Here is a 15,991-nt window from a genome sequence, read left to right as displayed (position 1 = left end):
AGAGAGGAAGTTATCTAATCCAAACTAGTTTCACTAGGTCTAAAGAGAGGTGGTTCGCTCAACTCTCAGCTAGCTTAGCCAGGAAAACCCTCAACTTTGGGAGATCCAAAAATACAGTGAGCCCCCAACGTGTGAAGGGTTTTTATGCAAGAAAACAGCCCAAGTGGGAATGCAGGGGTACCTGGGACAGGTGGGCTATTAATAAGGGGAGTTACACTGGGAGTTCTCCTAGAATTGTAGTTCTTCCTTTGTGGGATTTTCCATACACAGAATCTTTAGGTAAAGGGGCATCCAGGTTTGCCCATTAGAGTAACTCAACAGATGTTTCTGTTTCAGGTGTATTCTGCAGGCACCAGTCTGACATTACTTGACCTGTTCTGCGGGGCTCCATTATGCTGGCTCTAACTCCAGCTCTGGAAGCTGTCCTTCTCCTGTGCCAGAGGGGGCTTGTCACAGTCACGGGTGGTATGAAGGTCCTCCTCAAGCTGCACAGACCCTTGGTGGCTGGAGTCTGAGAAGGCAGTCATTTGTACCACTCCGTTCCATTGGGATGGCTCATGTTTATGCATGGGCAACTTCACCTGGGAGGGAGAGACAGAGAGAGAGAAGGAATCAGAAAATGCTGAGGGACAGGGAAACTTACACATGGAGTAATAGCTAAAGCAAGACTTCAGTGCAGTTTCCACCCCTGCAAATGTCAGCATCTCAGGGTATCTCCCACCCGTTTCCATCACACCGACACTAGGAACTTCTCACATGCCCTCCTGGGCAGCCTGTGGTATTCCTGGCTGGGGCAGACGACCATGAAGCTCTCCCACCCCTGTGGAACGTAGGGGACGGACTTGTTTTTTCACCTGGGAGCCATTTGTTCCAGGGCAGCCTGCAGAGATTTCCGGAGAGCTGTGTGGTTGAGATCCAGAGCACCAGACAAATGTCTCCGGTGGGCTGGAGTAATCTGTGAAGGAAGAGGGAAAAGAAGCTGTTTAGGTTACTCTGGCTTGGATTTAAAGGAACGGTGGCTGGTAAGATTTGTTTCCTTTCTCATAGACAACCGAGTTCCATGGAGCTAGGTGTTACCCTGTGTTAATAGCCTGAATTTGGGAGCCCAACTGGAGACGCGCTGGGACTGATTTTCAGAGGTGCTGAGCACCTGCAGTGCCCACTGATTTCTGCTGGAGCTGTGGGGGGTGTCGTTCCGCAGAGCTTTCCGTTCAAGAAATACTCAATGCCTCTGAAAAAGGAGGCCTTTGGTGTCAGACGCAGAGCTCCCCAAAACGGCAACACCCAAAAGCAGGGTCCACATTTCAAAATATCCTTCCCAGGCCCCTCCAGCAGGCAGGAGCTCGGTTTTAAAGGTCTCAGCCAAAAGGCCCAGACTGAATACACGCATAGAAGTCAACGTATCTACTTGCTGGGGTTCCAGGCATTGTAGCGGTTCTAAACCTGGTGCTTAACCCACTGAGTCCATTGTTCAGAAGGGGTAACTGATTTTGGGTCTTGGGCCTGGTTTTCCAGATGTGCTGAGTTGTGGGTGCTCAGCTCCTCTGAACAATCAGGATTTAAGTGACGCTTCCCAAGTTCCAGGTGGATCGGAACTCAGGAATTCCAAATGTGTGGTGTACAGACAGTTAAGACAGGAAGTGAAGAAGAAAATCCCATCCAACTGAAAGGTATTTAACCTGAGATCCCTTTCACCGAAGAGATGGAGCAATGGACACCCTAAGCAGAGCTAGTGTTTGTGCAATTTCCTCTTGGCCCTGTGCACATAAAAGCAAGACCTCATGGGACTCTCAGCTCTCAGTCTGGACTCACATTGCTGCTGTATATGGTCAGCACAGCCATCATCAGCTTCGTGTAATTCATTGACTTAGCAAACTCCTGGGCCAGCCGGCACAGTTTCAGGACCAGGAGGTTAAAGAGCTCAGGGGGCAGCTCCACCTGAAGGAGAGACGTGGACACGGAGCAAGGAGAATACAAGGAACAAGGGCCACCTCAGACATCAAGTCATAGAATCATAGAATATTAGGGTTGGAAGGGACCTCAGGAGGTCATCTAGTCCAACCCCCTCCTCAAAGCTAGGGCCAATCCCCAATTTTTGCCCCAGATCCTTAAATGGCCCCCTCAAGGACTGAACTCACAACCCTGGGTTTAGCAGGCCAATGCTCAAACCACTGAGCTATCCCTCCCCCCACAGTCCCAGACTGGCTCACTGCAGGTTCTGGATACATTGAACCAAAGTCATCACCCACTAACAGCAGGGCACCCAAAACACCCAGGGACATTGCCAGGTGCCTGAAGGCGGCATGGGAGGGACACAGACTGCAGCTGCCCTCATCTAGAATATGGAGGAGCTGCCCATGAAGACTACTGGTCCCAGCACGCAATGCTCCATCTCAAGCTGCACAGCCCAGACACGGTAGCACGGGCAGTGGATAATAACAGCAGTGGCTTGGGTCAAGATGGAGTCCTGCTCTGGGGAAAGAGAGGACTCCAGGCCATCAAGCCGGCACCTTTCACCACAACTAAATTCACACCCAGGTATTTCAAAAGGGTCATTTAAATAGATCAGGAGAGAATGTGTTTGCTCACCTGCCTTCCCAGCAATGTCTGCACAACAGTGATGACCTCCTCTGACCACGGCATCTCCAGGACCTGGCTGGAGAGGAGACGAAGGCCAGGGCTACACCAGAAACTCTGGCCGGTATAATAACGTTGGGTAGGGGTGTGAGTAGTTGGGACACGTCTATACCGACAAAAGGCCCCAGCGCAGACAGAGTTTTACCTCTTACTTTGTTAGAGGATCTGGTATCAGCTATACCGATATGAGAATTACTTTGCCAGGAGAAGCTGTGTCTGCAATAGGGGCAGTTTGCTGGATTAGCTATCCCAGCAAACCCTTTCTAGTGTCGTCTATGCCTGAGAAAGAGACACGGCTGAACTGGGGCGGGCACTATTCGGAACAGATCGGTGCTACCTGCCCGCCTCTGGCCTCAGAATTCTCCAGGGTCCATGGCCCTCATGCTGGCCGCACAGTTCCCATGTGTGCAATGGAGTGGATTGTGTGGATCCAGGACGGTACCTGGCCCTCAGCCTGAAGTGAGGGAGGGGTGCCTATATGAACCAGTGGGCAATATCACACCCCAGTCATTCCTGTGCGAGGGGACACAGAGTGGGTGGAAATTCCTCCCCTGCTGTAAGCATTTACCTGAGTACCAGCCTCACATACTCCGGCTCCAGGCTGTCCTCTATCAGCTCGCACACTAGCTTCGTCCCCTCGGGACCTGCAAGGACGAGATGGCAGCATTTGCCACAAGCAGTCACATCCCATCCCCTTCAGCCTGCCCCCACAGTCAGCTCCACCGCCGCACACTGGGCATGTCTTCACAGCCCTGGCTCCTCGACCTGCTGCAGGGCAAAGGCCTTGTCTGCCGTGCTGGAGAGAGGCTGGCTCCCCCCAACCCGGGCCACATGGAGGGAATAACTGATACCACTTTCAAAAGGAGGTGCCACTCAATGCTTGGCAGGGCTTTCCCGGGCACTGAGGAGCCCTAACTCTTAGCGACTTAGCAGGCTGGTTGCAACAGAGACGGCGAACAGGAGCAGATCTGTGGTCTCTGACCGTACGGACAACAATTGGTGACCCACAGATCAGGTAACGCAGCTCTCCAGTGTAGTGAGAGCAAGTTGGCTGCATAGCACATACATCCAGCCTCAGAGGGGCCCTTCTCCCTGTAGGACGAGCTGTGAACTCACCTGCCCCCGGGGCCCGCAGGGCTGGAGCGATCAAGGCACAGCAGACTGGGCGAGCGTACTTGGAGCAGAACGAGGTCAGCGCCGCCATGAGATGACGGGAGGCCGGCTGGGTCAGTGAGAGAACCTAGGGCACGGAAGAGGCTTGCAGAACAAATACAGCTTAGCATGGAAATGCAGGCCCTGTTGCCTGGACCCTTTCCATCCCTAGGGGGGTCAGTGAAGCCCAGGTGTTAGGGACCTACGGAGGGAATGTTATTAAGTCTAGTGCATACCATTTAGAAACAGCACAGCCTCCCCTGCTGAAGATGAAGGGAGCTAAGGAGGAACCAGCACCTGTTCCGTGCTGTTTTGCTCTATTCTCTGAAGTCAGGGGACATTGTGGGCTCAGGGCAGAGACTCTGTTCCAGCCAGGCCGAGGTCCCTTTCTCTGCCGCTCAGGCCCTTTGGCACTGCCAGCAACCACTGAGCTCACAGAGCAACTCCCAGCCAGTGCCATGGGCAGTGATCTCAGATACAAGCTTGACACCCCTACCGGAGACCCATTCCCTCCTCCGACCACATCATCTGCACCAGTGATAGTTAATTCCAAAGCAGACTGCAAAGAGTTACAAAGGGATCTCACAAAACTGAGTGACACGGCAAAAGAAATTCAGTGTTGATAAGTGCAAAGTAATGCACAGTGGAAAACATAATCCCAACTATACAGACAAAAGGGTGGGGTCTAAATGAGCTGTTACCACTCAAGAAAGATCTTGGAGTCGTTGGGGAGAGTTCTCTGAAAACATCCACTCAACGTGCAGCGGCCGTCAAAAAAGGCTCACAGAATGTCGGGAATCATTAGGAGGTCAGAAGACAGTAAATATCAAAATGCCATTACACAGATCCATGGTTCACCCACATTTTGAATACCTGCGTGCTGTTCTGGTCGCCGCTTCTCAAAAAAGAGATATTCGAATTGGAAAAAGTCCAGAGCAGGGCAACAAAAATGATTAGGGGAATGGAACAATTTCTGTGTAAGGAGATATGAAAAAGACCGGGGCTGTTCGGCTTGTAAAAGAGACAGCTGACGCAGACAATATGAGAGAGGGCTATAAAATCAGGACGGGTGCGGAGAAAGTGACTAGGGAAGCGTTATTTACCCCTTCACAGAACACAAGAACCAGGGGTCACTCAATGAAATGAATAGGCAGCAGGTTTAGAACAAACAAAAGGAAGTATTTCCTCACACAACACACGGTCAACCTGAACTCGTTGCCGGGAGACGTTGTGATGGCCAAAAGTACAAATGGGTTCAAAAAAGAACTAGATAAGTTCATGGAGGACAGGTCCTTCAATGGCTATTAGCCAAGATGGTCAGGGACGCAACCCCATGCTCTGGGCGTCCCTAAGCCTCTGAGTGCCAGAAGCTGGGACTGGATGACAAGGGATGGATCACTCGCTAATTGCCCTGTTCTTTCCATTCGCTCAAGCATCTGGCACCAACCATTGTTGGAAGACACGATACTGGGCTAGATGGACCATTGGTCTGACCCAGTATGGCTGGTTTTTTGTGATTCCTTTCACTGGCTTTCTAGCTCTTACTGCAACATATTCACACTCGGTTCATGTCCAAGGCCGTACGTGACCTTGTCCCCATCTCCAATCACTTCCTCTTGCTCCTTACGCTCCAACCCATCCTCCCAGCTTCTTGACTTCTTCAGCTCTCTCTGTCCCTTTCTCTCTCCTCCCCATTCTTCACCCAGAGCCTATCAGGTGCTGAGTCTGACGCATGTGCTTAGCTTTAAGCATGTACATGCTTCTTGGCAGGATCGGGGCCCATGTCTGCAAATCTTTACCCTCTTCTTATCCTCCAAAGACTGGCTCACTGCCTCCTGCTTCAAATCCATTTCTGCTGGGAATCCTTCCTGTGCTCACCAGTAACTGTCCACGCTTTCCCTGTGCTCAGCTCCGGTTCCAGCTCTTAGCTCTGTCTCTGAGTATAAGCACCTGGGGCAGGGCCCAGAGGGTTTTAAAAGCTTTAGCGAAGGGCTGTGTAAATTTGCAGCATTCAATAAATGGCTTATAGGAATGGTTCCCACAGGATGGTTTTGTCAACAGCAGGAACACAACTCAGCCCTAAGTTACAGCCTTCAATAACTTTGTAACCGTGGGCCTGGGTGGCTCAGGGGATTGGTGATGAGTGCTAGCACTGCTCACCAGAGAGTTACAGGTTGCAGCAGTCGCAAAAAGGGGTTATCGTCCCCACAAGCAGTGAGTTGGTGCCTTTTAGTGCAGTTCCTAGTAAGCAGGTGCAGATGGTACAAAACCCATCAGCACTGGCCTTGGGAGCTGGCTCAAGGGTTGGAGCGGTCAAGGATTGAACAGGTTACGGAGCCTGAGGTCCTCTCCCACCCCTATTGACGGAACCAGACGTTGAAAGTTTGCGCTGTCACTGCCCAGCGCTGTCACTGCCCAGTTCTGTGGGTACAGGCAGGACTTCAGTCTCCCGGGATTCCCCAGCATGAAACACAACGTACAACCCCTTCTCTCCCCATAAGGTGGGTCTATCAATCAGGAGAATGGATCCGGGAGGACACTGTCTCTGGGGGCCTTCTGCCAGCTCAGCACCCCAGGCGTGGGCCGTCGGTACCTACCCGCTGGAGGAAGAGCTGCTCCGTCAGAACCGCTGCGTGAGTGTAGCTGACCTCGGGCACGAGAGCCAGCAGCCAGGTGCAGAACTGCACGAGGGTGCGTTCCGGGCGCTCCGAGAGCTGGAGCAATGAGCACAGTCCCTCCAGCTGGAAGAGGGGAGAGAGGCCGTACAAGCGTTACAGACGGCAGCGGGACGTTTCCCAAGCGCTGAAGAACGAGGAGAGGGATTAGAGGCTGGTTCCCTCAGGATGATTTTTAAACGGGCTGCAATCGGCATCCCTCCCTGTGTTACCATTGCCCGCTCACCTGGCCAGGGGTGCATTCATTCAGGATCTGCAGTTCGGGAGGGGCGGTCCCGTCTGTTTGCTAAAGAGAAGCAGGAGATCAATTGGGCCATTTGAATAACAGGTTCTATCCCTGTTCCCCCAGTTGGTTTCAAAGGAAACCATTTTCTGCTGCTGAATGCAGATGGTTGGACAGACCCAGGGTCAGAGTTCAGGGCACAGCAAAGCCACGAGTTGTCCAACTTCATGCATAGGAAGAAGAGCAGCATCTGCAGTGACATCAGCCCAGATGAACACTTACAAAGGGAATCAGTTCTCAAGTGTCAGGGGTTAATCAGGTAACTGCTGTGGGGCAGGAAGACATGTTCCTGCCGTGAGAAGGATAGTACTGAGAGGCAGTATAGCCTAGTGGTTACAACACAGGATTGAATGCCTCCGCTCCCAGTTTCTGTTCCCACCTCTGCCACTGACTCGCTGCGTAATCTTGAGCTAACTGCTAAGTCTTTTTATGCCTCAGTTTCCCCAGCTGTATAGAGAGGAGAACACTGTGTATTATGGGGGCTTAATGCCTTCCTCTGAGCATCCACTTTCAGAGAGGGGATGTGCACTGGCGTTGTATCAACTGTCCAGTGATATTGAATAGGTAGTCCAGTTTGGACACAGCTGTTAGTGTGTGAACCTGGAGGACGCAGCAGCAGGACTGTCTTTTTCCCAGTACAGATCACCCCCTCCACCTCTTCCTGCAAAGCCTGTCTCCTTGGATCAAATGCATTCCCCTTCTGGAGCCCCTGGTGCAAGCTGGTTTAGACTAAGTGCTCCTAGTGGAAATGCAGATGCAAATACTTACATTTGACTCCATCTCCAGCAGCATCTTAAGTCTAGGCACATGCACCTGGGAAAAACATTTTAAAAATAGTTAAAGCCTAGAAAGAACAAAACCTCTGGGAGGGAGACAAAATTCCCAAAGCCGCCCAGATAATTCCCCAGCCCATTTTACTTCCCCTTTGGTTTCTGGGATGGGACATGGGAAAGCAGAGAATCAAATCTCAGTGCTCTGGGCCATTTCCTTCATTCGCCTGTTCTGAACTGTTGTGTTACGTTGCTGTGCGCTGTTAAAGGGCTGCTGTGCTTCATCCCAGAAGCAGCTGCATTTCGGTAATGGGCAGCAGGACCCCTAAATATGCCGCACGTAGTTTGCAATCAGTCAGCAGAGCCCTTTGGGATCTGTGGGTGGGAGGAGGTATACCCACGGTAGTCATTATTCCACTTAAAGGCAGCCATTAGTAGCAGTGATCTCTGGAAAGCGAGCCAGCTGCTAAAAAAAATGGCTGAGAAACTGGAGTTACAAGATTATCCCTTTCACACCTACACGGTTTATTCCCAGAGATCAGGCCCGCGGCTCTAGGCCCCACTCCTGCCCGTGTCGCTCCACAAAGCCCAATTCTGGTAGCCTTTACGGTACAGGACAAGTGTCTGCTGTTCATAGGGGAAGGGGATACAGCGTCACCAGGTGAGGCATGGACAGGGGAGAACGGGGAGCTCGAGTGGCCAGCCTGCTTTGGCTGTTGGAAAGGCGGGGTTCTGTGTTCTGTACTTGCACGGGAGATAACTCACTTAGAAGGAACCCAAACACTAGCTGGTACCTGCATAAAATCAGGGACTTTTGCTGCTGCGTCCCGCTGGGAACCCTGACTGGCCTCTCTTGTCTCCATGACGGCGTCGGGCTGGGCATTTTCATTGGCACCCCTGGTTTGGCTCCGAATGGACCCATGTCCAGACGCCTCTATACCGATCTCCTCCTCCCCTGCACCAGCTCCTTTCACAAAGGCGCATCCTGCCAGAGGTTCCAGGTCTAACTCCTCCTCTTCCAACCGGGACCTTTTCCTCTGCCGCTCCCCCTCGGGGTCCAGACTTTCCTCAGCCACTTGCTTGCGTTTCCTAAGCCAAGATGCAGAGTCGGTCGCATCCCCAGCAAGCCAGAGTTCAGGGCCTGGATGCTCCTGGATGAACCAGCTCCGTTTCCTTTCCAAGTCCGGTTTGCTCTCAGTGCCACCCACAAACTTCTGGCACAGCGTTTTAAGCTGCTGCTGGCACGTGTCTGTCAGCGGAAGTGGAGTCCAACAGCTCCTCTCTTCTCTCAGCCCCCTCTGAAGTAGATCCCGCAGGGCCTGCACCCAGAGGTCTGGGCTGGGATCTTTGCCGGTGGCCTGAAGCAGCTGGCTGAGGCAGTCCTTCGGCATGCTGCCCTGCACCATGTGCAGCAGGGAGAGGAGATTTCTCTGGCACATCACAGGAAGCAGCAGCAGTATTGGTCTCCTGAGCAGGGGGCAGAAGGAGGAGGGAAAGGAGGAGGAATGAAAGGAATTCACTTGTAGATCTGCTCCAGGGAAAGGGCCAGGCCCCCGGTGCTGCCACCGTCCGCTGGGGGGGAAAGGAGCAGGCAGAGGAGCAGAGATGGGCCATGACAGGGTCAGAGATAGCGGTTGTAGAAAACCGGATCTGGTCTGAGCCCGCTCTGGGCCCGAAAGATCCCCAACGTTCTGACCACACGACGGCCCTGCTCTGGAACTGGGCACTTTCCGTCTGTCTGCCTCACCTTTCCCCGCGTGACACAGGGACCCCCCCTTGCCCCCCGCGGGCGCTGCAGCGGTTAGTTATGCAGACGCATGTGTGCAAAGCATTATTAATACACAGACCAGTAAGTTGCTTCTTCTCCGCACCCAGGGCCAAGCCTGCCCTCTTTACTCAACCCACGCTCCCAGTGCAGTAACGAGCAAGAGGTTTGGCACTCCAGGGCTGGTCCTGTACGATGCGGAGCTGCCTCATCTCCCACTGGCTTTAATGGGAATTCAGGGCAATCAGCACCGTGAAGGATCTAGCCCTTAAAGAGCCGAAACAACTGCCGGACGGAGACGTTATTGCAAGTTTTCTAAATAGACAACGTAAGTGACTCACAGGGTGAGGGTCCGCTCGGGCCCCCGCAGCACGGGCTCTTCAGCACATAAGGTCTCGGTGAAGATCTGCCAGTGGAACGCCTGCCCCGGCTCGTCGCAGGCCCGGCTGCGCTGGAGGGCTCGGAAGGCAGCCAGCGCCCCGCACGGCCCGGACGTCAGCGTGTGGAGGAGGAGACGGGAAGGCTTGTCAAACCTCTGCAGCCAGGGCGCTGGGGGAGCTTCCATCGCATCGGCCCTGCAAAGGACACACCCAGTCTGGGTAGGGCACATTCCAAGGCCCCCCGGCGATGCAATAAAACCCCCCAAGCAGCTAGGAGAGGTGAGGGGGAAATAGGATTTGCCATATATTGGTTCAGGCCATAAAAGGGCTGCCTAGGAGACAATTAGTGCATCTAGTGTGGTACCCAGCATCCAGACCAGACCACTGGGTTGTCTAGCCTAGTGCCCCATCTCCTGTCACAGTGGATCCAATCATCCTGTCTCTTTCCATGTACCAGCTGAGATGGTAAGATACCCCAGGAGACAGAGGAGACCACTGGTCTGCCTAGTAAGATCTCCCATCTCCCAGAAAAGCTTCAGAGCAGGGTGAAAACATCCCACGAGAGACTTAGCCTATTGCAGAACGCTGCATGGGGAAGGGCAGGAATTCCTTCCTGACCTGGGGCAGTTGGCTTCTGCCCTGGACCACTGATTGGATTAGCCTTCTCCTAGGTCCCCGAACTATTATTGGTCATAAAATCACACGGCCCCTTCTAAAATCCAGCCACGGCATTTGCCTCAGTGACTTCCTGTAGCCGTGACACAAGGGAGAGGAGCAGCAGCAGCTCACGAGCTAACACAAAAGGTGGAAGAGCAAATTCATTTTGTGTAGACAGCCCTTGTCACTCACAGCACCCCCCTGCCCCTCAGCTACCCCCAAGACACTGCTAAAGAGCTATGCCCGACCGGGTGCCTGGCACACAATGCTACAGCAGACAGTCAACTCCGTAGAGCCCTGGACGGCTGTTTTCCGGCTTGGAGGTAGGGGCAGGGAGCTGCTGGGCATGGCACCCACGGTCAAGCAGGATCGTTACCGGAGCCTAGAGGCAACCTTCACATTGCAAACACGGCACAGGGAACATCTAATGCATAACAAAAATATTCCACCTGTAGGGCCACATTTGGGGCCAAGTGGTTTGTTTGCTTTACAAATAAGAATCCAGAAATGCACCCACAAAATCTGTAGAGGCCTTGATCGCAGGGTTTTAAAAATACATAGAAACCAGGTCACCCAAATCCACGTCCGCCCTGTTCCAACCACTAGACCACGCTGCTGTGGTGCGCACAGAGGACAGGAGGGGAAAATGTGCTGGGAATGGCTTCTGGGGGAGCTCCCAGGCCCCCAGGGAAGCCTCTAAACTCTCAGGACTCTTGGGCGGTGCATGTGCCATAGCTGTGGACACCACAGAGCCCCCAGCTCTGGAGGCAAAACAGGGAGGATGGGTGCTGTCCTGACAGCCCACGAATGGAACAGGGAGATGGGTGCTGTCCTGACAGCCCACAAATGGGACGTCAACTCTACAGCACGGCCATTCAAATTCACCCAGCATAACTCCAAAGAGATCAGCGGGGTGGGGCACAGCCCTGTATGTCTGGGAGAGATTACAGTCACGATTTAAGACCGTAGAGTGACCATTTTTATCCCCGCCCCCATGGTTGCAAAATGGAACTGGCGGAGACAGAGCGCACATCAGGCTTTGTCTAGACTAGGATTTGAAAGGTGCAGGCTATCGTGTTAGCAGCTAAGAACAGCCATCTCAGCCTGCGTTATGCATGCTAAAGGCACAGTCCCTTGTACACATATTCGCCAGCCCCTTCCAAATCCTAGCCCGGACTACGCCCAAGGGGGAAACCTCAGGCCAAAACATTCAATCTGCAGTTCTAAATCCAGAGCTAGGCTCCGCCACAGAAGCGGCCTGATTCTGTACGGCAGCGGTTCTCAAGCAGGGGTGCATGTACCCCCGGGGTACGCAGAGCTCTTCCGGGCGGGACATCAACACAGCGAGATATTTGCCTAGTTTTACAACAGGCTACATAAAAAGCACTAGCGAAGTCAGTACAAACGAACATTTCACACAGACCGCGACTCGTGTATACTGCTCGATATGCTGTACGCTGAAATGTAAGTGCAATATTTATCGTCCAGTCGATTTATTTTATAATTACATGGTGACCCGGAGACAGCCAGCCCTTGCTCCGTACCAGCGGCCGTGACACGCTCGTCTGGTTTTGTAAGCAAGCCGTTTTTCAGTGAGGCGAAGCTGGGGGTACGCAAGACAGATCCGCCTCCCGAAAGGGGGCCAGGAGCCTGCGAAGGTTGAGCCCCACCAGTGCAGTAAGGCGCCGCGTACCTGTGGCTCCTACTAGCCTCCGTTATAGCGCTGAACATCAGGCCACTGGCTCTGGACTGAGCAGCCTGCGGTGTGACTCCTTCGTGCAGCACGCCGGGGAGGCCCCAGAGAGAAGCTGCAGCCCGCTGGGGGTAGCTGCCAGGGGGTTGATTTCCTGCCCCCCCGGCTACCGGGGCCTTGGAAGCAAAATCAGCTTCAGCACCGGCTCTGCAGGGCCTCCATCTGTCAGGGCCCAGCTCCCACTGGGGCAGCATGTTCCACTTCCTGGTTCACAGGCCCAGTCTTTTCCTTCCACACCTTAAAGGAGCAGCGTCCCTCCGCCGCACCCCCCCCCCAAACATCCCATGCCCCCAACACGCAGACCCCGGCCCCCCGCTCCCCACAATCACTTCCGCATCATTTGCAGAAATGCCAGGCGAGGACACAAAACCTTTGCTTGCCGGCGTAACATCATGGGAGCAGTGCTTTTAAGATCGAGGGGTTTCAGGGGCAGGTGGGAAGGGTGGGGAGGGGGGAATATGGCCCACCCAGAATCAGAGCCCGCACTCTCATCTCCCCTCCCCCCCCCAAATATTGAGACCTTTTGGGTATTGCTATTGTGTTTTTTGGGCGGTTCGCTTGATTTTTGAACGTCCCCCCCCAACGCACACGGACTTAGCCAGCTTGAATTCACCCAAATTTATAGTAAGGCCAGTCTGGCCCCAGCTGCCTCCTGATGAGACGGCGCTTCCAGCCTCTCCCCAACCCCCATATTATAATCCGTTCAGTCCGTGGCCCCCCCTAACTCCACATCAGTCCCTCTCCCCATGCAGCAATTATTTACCCCCCCCCCCCCATTGCAGCCCGTTCAGGTTTTCTCAGAATCGTCCCTTTGTTGAGGCCGCTGGCCTGGGAAAGCCGTAAGGATGCTCAGTGCACACGCCCAGCTGCCTAGTGTTATGGGCTCAGGATCTTCCCAGATGTCCAATTTTTTTTGTACCCCAGGCCCCACATCAATTCCCACTGTCCCAGCTTCACCCCTGCTCTTTTTTCCACTCCAGAGGCTCTTCACCTCCCCGCTCCCCGGGCTGGTGGGGGAGCAGCCAGGTCCTCTTCTCCCACTCCCCAGGTGTGGTGTTGCAGGAAAAGAGAGGGGAGTAACGGTGAGCCGATTGACACACACACACCCCCCCCAGGCCGTGAGGCTCTTCCTAGGGCCAGAGACGTGTTTTAATATGTGTCGAGCGCCTAGCCCACTGGAGCACTGATCTCGACTGGAGGCTCGGGGCATCGCTGCAAAATGAATAATGAATTGTCCAAGCTGACTGCGAGGCAGCAAAGATGCCAAAAAGGAAAGGTGATGTTTAGAATTCTTTCCCTTCCACTAATCGCAGGCACTGCTAGTAATCTGCATAGTGCGTGAGTTTAGGTACCTTTGACTTTAAGGCTCCCTGGTGGGAGGATTTGGCCCCCTGCACTTCAATGAAACATTTCTAAGCTCACTCACAATTGTGTGAAATTGCCCTTATTCCAGCAGTTACAAATTCAGCACTCCAGTGTTACTTGTATCACTACTGCACTTCGCAGCCCCAGTCATGGACTATGCCCCGTTGTGCTGGGTGCTGTACAAACCGAACAAAAAGACAATCCTTACCCACAAAGAGCTTACCATCTAAATGACAGGCTTGATTTCTCGCCTGTTACTAAATGAACAGATGTGCTGAATGCGATTGCTGATATAACAGAAGTCACCAGGTGGCACTGTAACATTTGCTCAGTTCTTTTTCGTTGCAGGAGCAGGATTTCGGTTTGGAAGATATTGCTGTGGTGTAGTTTGTTTGGGGGTGTGGCGTCGGCCTTCTTTTTTCAGCGGGAGCTGTGGCAAGCAACAAGAACGTTTGCTCTCTGGCGTCATCGCTCAGAGCGGAGCTGGGGCCTGCGAACAGGCCATGGGAGGTTGGCTGAGAGTTCTGGCAGAGAGGAGTGCTGGGGTGCTGTTTGTGGCCACCACTGGTCTAAGGCTGGGGTATAGAGGGTAAATAATGACAGGTTTCAGAGTAACAGCCATGTTAGTCTGTATTCGCAAAAAGAAAAGGAGTACTTGTGGCACCTTAGAGACTAACCAATTTATTTGAGCATAAGCTTTCGTGAGCTACAGCTCACTTCATCGGATGCATACTGTGGAAAGTGTAGAAGATCTTTTTATATACACAAAAAGCATGAAAAAATACCTCCTCCCACCCCACTCTCCTGCTGGTAATAGCTTATCTAAAGTGACCACTCTCCTTACAATGTGTATGATAATCAAGGTGGGCCATTTCCAGCACAAATCCAGGGTTTAACAAGAATGTCTGGGGGGGGGGGGGGGGCGGGGCTAGGAAAAAACAAGGGGAAATAGGTTACCTTGCATAATGACTTAGCCACTCCCAGGCTCTATTCAAGCCTAAGTTAATTGTATCCAATTTGCAAATGAATTTCAATTCAACAGTTTCTCGCTGGAGTCTGGATTTGAAGTTTTTTTGTTGTAATATAGCAACTTTCATGTCTGTAATCGCGTGACCAGAGAGATTGAAGTGTTCTCCGACTGGTTTATGAATGTTATAATTCTTGACATCTGATTTGTGTCCATTTATTCTTTTATGTAGAGACTGTCCAGTTTGGCCAATGTACACGGCAGAGGGGCATTGCTGGCACATGATGGCATATATCACATTGGTGGATGTGCAGGTGAACGAGCCTCTGATAGTGTGGCTGATGTGATTAGGCCCTTATGTGCAAATAAATTGGTTAGTCTCTAAGGTGCCACAAGTACTCCTTTTCTTTTAGAGGGTAAATAAATTGCATTCAAAATATACCCAGGTTCCACCTCACCAGTTCGTCCTCCAGTAGGAAGTTGACCTGACATCTGGTGCTGCTTGGCACAGGGGAGACCTGATTGAAAAGATTGTGTGTTTCAGCCTGATTTTCAGTGTAGTTTCTCTTTCACACACACACACCCCCACTCTACACTGAAGTGCCGTAAACATCAGACTCAGCAGCCTCCCCTCGCCCCACACATGATTCTGTGAGATCCAGCCCATCCCCGTAACCCCCAAACATACCAAAGACTCTGGTTCCCTTCAGGTGCGCCCACCATCACAACAAGGAGGAAAGATCCATCCCCTGAATCCCCTCCCTCCAAAGGCTACATGGGCCTCCCCAGAGAAATAACTCGGGCCTATAGTGACAAACCTCCAAAATTGTTTTTTTGTAAGCAGGGCCCAAAACACCTGTATAACAGCAGCACGGGGAAGTTACAGTGATTTGGTGCCAGCTTTCGATGGCTTTTATATTTAACCTCAACTCTGAAGGGCCTGGGCTGTGCAGTGCTTAGTAGGTGGATGGTTTTTACCCTGCCAGCCCCGGCTGGCTTCGGAGCTGCTAGGGCAGAGTCTGCTACATCTTCGAAGAGCAGCCGTAAGCTTGGCCCAGTGCTCCTCGCAAGCCATGCATGAGAGCATGTTTGCAGTTCAGAAAGGAGAGCAGACCACAGGCCCACGCCCTGGAGGAAGACTGGCTCCCTTGTGACATTTCAAAGCTGGCTGTGGATGAAGTGGGTGCATATTCTATAATGAGCTAGTAATTCATCCCTGTAGTTAGTATTTATAAGCACAGCAGCCCTTGTCGGATAAAGTGGCCCAGCCCCTGATACACCGTAGTGAATCATGCCTTACTTGAGCACACTAAGTTTTCAGGGGATGGGAGGTAGTTTACCGCTTCTCTCCTCTTCCCCCCCCCCCCCCCTCACAGCAAGAACCCAATCCCCCTTTTCCTGCCCCACAAAACAGTGTGAAAGGTGCAGCCTCCCAGAAAGGAGAGGCAGCCTGGCCTGCCCATTTCCCCTGCCCCGCTGCCATAGGCTCCCTGGATGAAGGGCTGGAAGCAACTTGCACTTTGCAGAATTCTCTTTCCACTCCCTTTGCCTTATCGGAGGCTCTGGAACGGGACTCTGCGCTATATA

At 52.8% G+C, this 15,991-nt stretch overlaps 1 protein-coding gene across 2 annotated transcripts; it reads right to left on the bottom strand.

The window, feature by feature from the left end:
- Window positions 1-408: 408 nt before the first annotated feature.
- On the bottom strand, window positions 409-12,265 carry FANCE (FA complementation group E). 2 transcript variants are annotated; one of them, XM_074936215.1, is made up of 12 exons: window positions 12,013-12,265; window positions 9,624-9,857; window positions 8,312-8,984; window positions 7,516-7,560; window positions 6,691-6,750; window positions 6,387-6,530; window positions 3,754-3,877; window positions 3,206-3,281; window positions 2,590-2,656; window positions 1,813-1,938; window positions 855-955; window positions 447-581 (listed from the first exon to the last, which is right to left on the bottom strand). In XM_074936215.1, exons 1-12 carry the CDS (start codon window positions 12,048-12,050, stop codon window positions 578-580), a joined length of 1,692 nt encoding a protein of 563 aa, XP_074792316.1. In that variant the 5' UTR covers window positions 12,051-12,265; the 3' UTR covers window positions 447-577. The 2 variants fall into 2 exon arrangements, with proteins under 2 accessions (XP_074792318.1, XP_074792316.1); XM_074936217.1 differs by lacking the exons at window positions 1,813-1,938; window positions 2,590-2,656 and having other exon boundaries at window positions 409-581.
- Window positions 12,266-15,991: the final 3,726 nt, after the last annotated feature.

Source organism: Natator depressus, chromosome 21 (assembly GCF_965152275.1).
Source record: "Natator depressus isolate rNatDep1 chromosome 21, rNatDep2.hap1, whole genome shotgun sequence".
Taxonomy (NCBI): Eukaryota; Metazoa; Chordata; order Testudines; family Cheloniidae; genus Natator; species Natator depressus.
Note: the sequence above shows the minus strand (reverse complement) of the source record. Positions and strands in the feature narration are given on the sequence as shown.